The 1,808-nt window shown below is 32.0% G+C and overlaps 1 protein-coding gene across 1 annotated transcript; it reads left to right on the forward strand.

Moving 5' to 3' along the window:
* Window positions 1-529: 529 nt before the first annotated feature.
* Window positions 530-1,516, forward strand: LOC107859881 (gibberellin-regulated protein 11). The gene is made up of 3 exons (XM_016705026.2): window positions 530-873; window positions 987-1,032; window positions 1,145-1,516. Exons 1-3 carry the CDS (start codon window positions 796-798, stop codon window positions 1,324-1,326), a joined length of 306 nt encoding a protein of 101 aa, XP_016560512.1. The 5' UTR covers window positions 530-795; the 3' UTR covers window positions 1,327-1,516.
* The last annotated feature ends 292 nt before the right edge of the window (window positions 1,517-1,808 follow it).

Raw genomic sequence — 1,808 nt, forward strand, 5'->3', positions numbered from 1 at the left:
GAGCATATTAATTTGAGGTGTCGTGTTGGATCTTGAGAAATAAGAAATTAATAGTGAGAGTAAAATATGGAAAAAAATAATTATTTTTTATTAATATGTTAAAATGATAAAAGAAAAGAAAAAAATTATTTTTGAAATAGAAAATGAGTAATTAGAAGAGAAAAAAAGAAGATGTTTGAGGCCAAAATAGGATCAGCACCTTTATTTTGACTTTCGTGTAACCTCACTCCAATCAAAAGCTTCAACAATTTTGAAGTCCCCTCCACAAACAAAACACTATCACTTCTGTGAAAACTCTTTTCCCAGTCCAAATTCATCAGCTATTTGCACCAGTACAAGTGGATGTTACTAGACGACAGCTAATGAAAGTAGTACTTAATAAACATAACAACAAAAAAACAAAAATGACACGCAATTTTTATGTGAAAAATTTTAATGGAAAGAAAACTTACGATCCGTCATCAATGATTTTGACTTTTGACTTTGAAAATAAAATTACTTTTATTATAAAGTACTCCATTAATTTTATGAGAATTCAGCGTAGTCCAGATGAAAATCGGATAATGAATACGGAATTTCTAAACAGTAAAACAAGAGGTAAAAATACTTACTTATTAGCTAGGCCTTTGCCTTGACCCACTGATGTCGACACCCAAAGAAAACGTGAGTTGGATGGGTGGTTCTTTTCTCGTGCTATAAATACCACTCTCAGTCTGCTTCCTACTTCACATCCTTAGTGAAAAACAGCTCAGATTTCAGAGTTCTCACTTTTCTTTTTTGTTTCTTAAGAAAAAAATGGCATTTCCAAAGGCATTTGCAGCTTTGCTTATTGCATCATTTGTGCTTGTCCATTTCACTTATGCCCTTCAACAGGTTCCTCTTTTTCTCGGAACAGCAGTACACTCATGTTAATTAGTAGTAGTAGTAGTAATTAATTAATCTCTTTCATCTTAGAAATAACATTTGATTTTGTAATGTTGTTCCAGGGAGTTAAGCCACCAGCACCAAGCCCTCAACCTCCAAAGCCAATAGGTATTGTGACATTTTGCATATTTCATTTCCTACTCACTATATATATAATAGACCAGTTGCATCAGGATCACGTTTGAACTAACTCTAAATTTTGAATTCGCATCTGGTATAGAATGCATAGGAGCTTGTAAGTATAGGTGCAGCAAGTCATCGAGGCAAAATCTATGCAACAGAGCCTGTGGAAGCTGCTGCAACAGATGCCACTGCGTACCACCAGGGACCTCGGGAAATTATGAAGCATGCCCTTGCTATTTCAACCTTACTACTCATAACAGCACCCGCAAATGTCCTTAAAATTCATCTGCTTATGTTTTCCAAATTTATAAAATGTAGTATTGAATATTACTATATGTTGTGTAGCGATAAGTATGCAGTTGTTTATTTTGAAATTTAATTCAATAGTACTATATTGTGTAAGCAAGGTTCAGAGTTTTCAATGCAGTATTAATGGATGGAGTACTACTAAGTATTAATTTGATGGATATGATTATGATTCTGGTCGTTCATTTTATTGTAAAAAAAAACAAGTGGGTCTTTATTCGATGATATAGATATTTTATATAATATTCCTCCCATTCATATTAGAGTAGTTGCTTACATTTTTCTTTTTTACGTCCCTTGAGAAATCAAAAATTAAAAAGTATCTTTACCACTTTACCGATATTTCTCTCTAATAAGTTCCTCTTAATACTAAGCTAATCTTATTTCAAGAATATTTTATACTAACTGTAAAATAAGATAAAAATAATTAATTTCATAAAATGATATGTAAATTG

The sequence above is a fragment of the Capsicum annuum genome, chromosome 2 (genome assembly GCF_002878395.1).
Source record: "Capsicum annuum cultivar UCD-10X-F1 chromosome 2, UCD10Xv1.1, whole genome shotgun sequence".
NCBI lineage: Eukaryota > Viridiplantae > Streptophyta > Magnoliopsida > Solanales > Solanaceae > Capsicum > Capsicum annuum.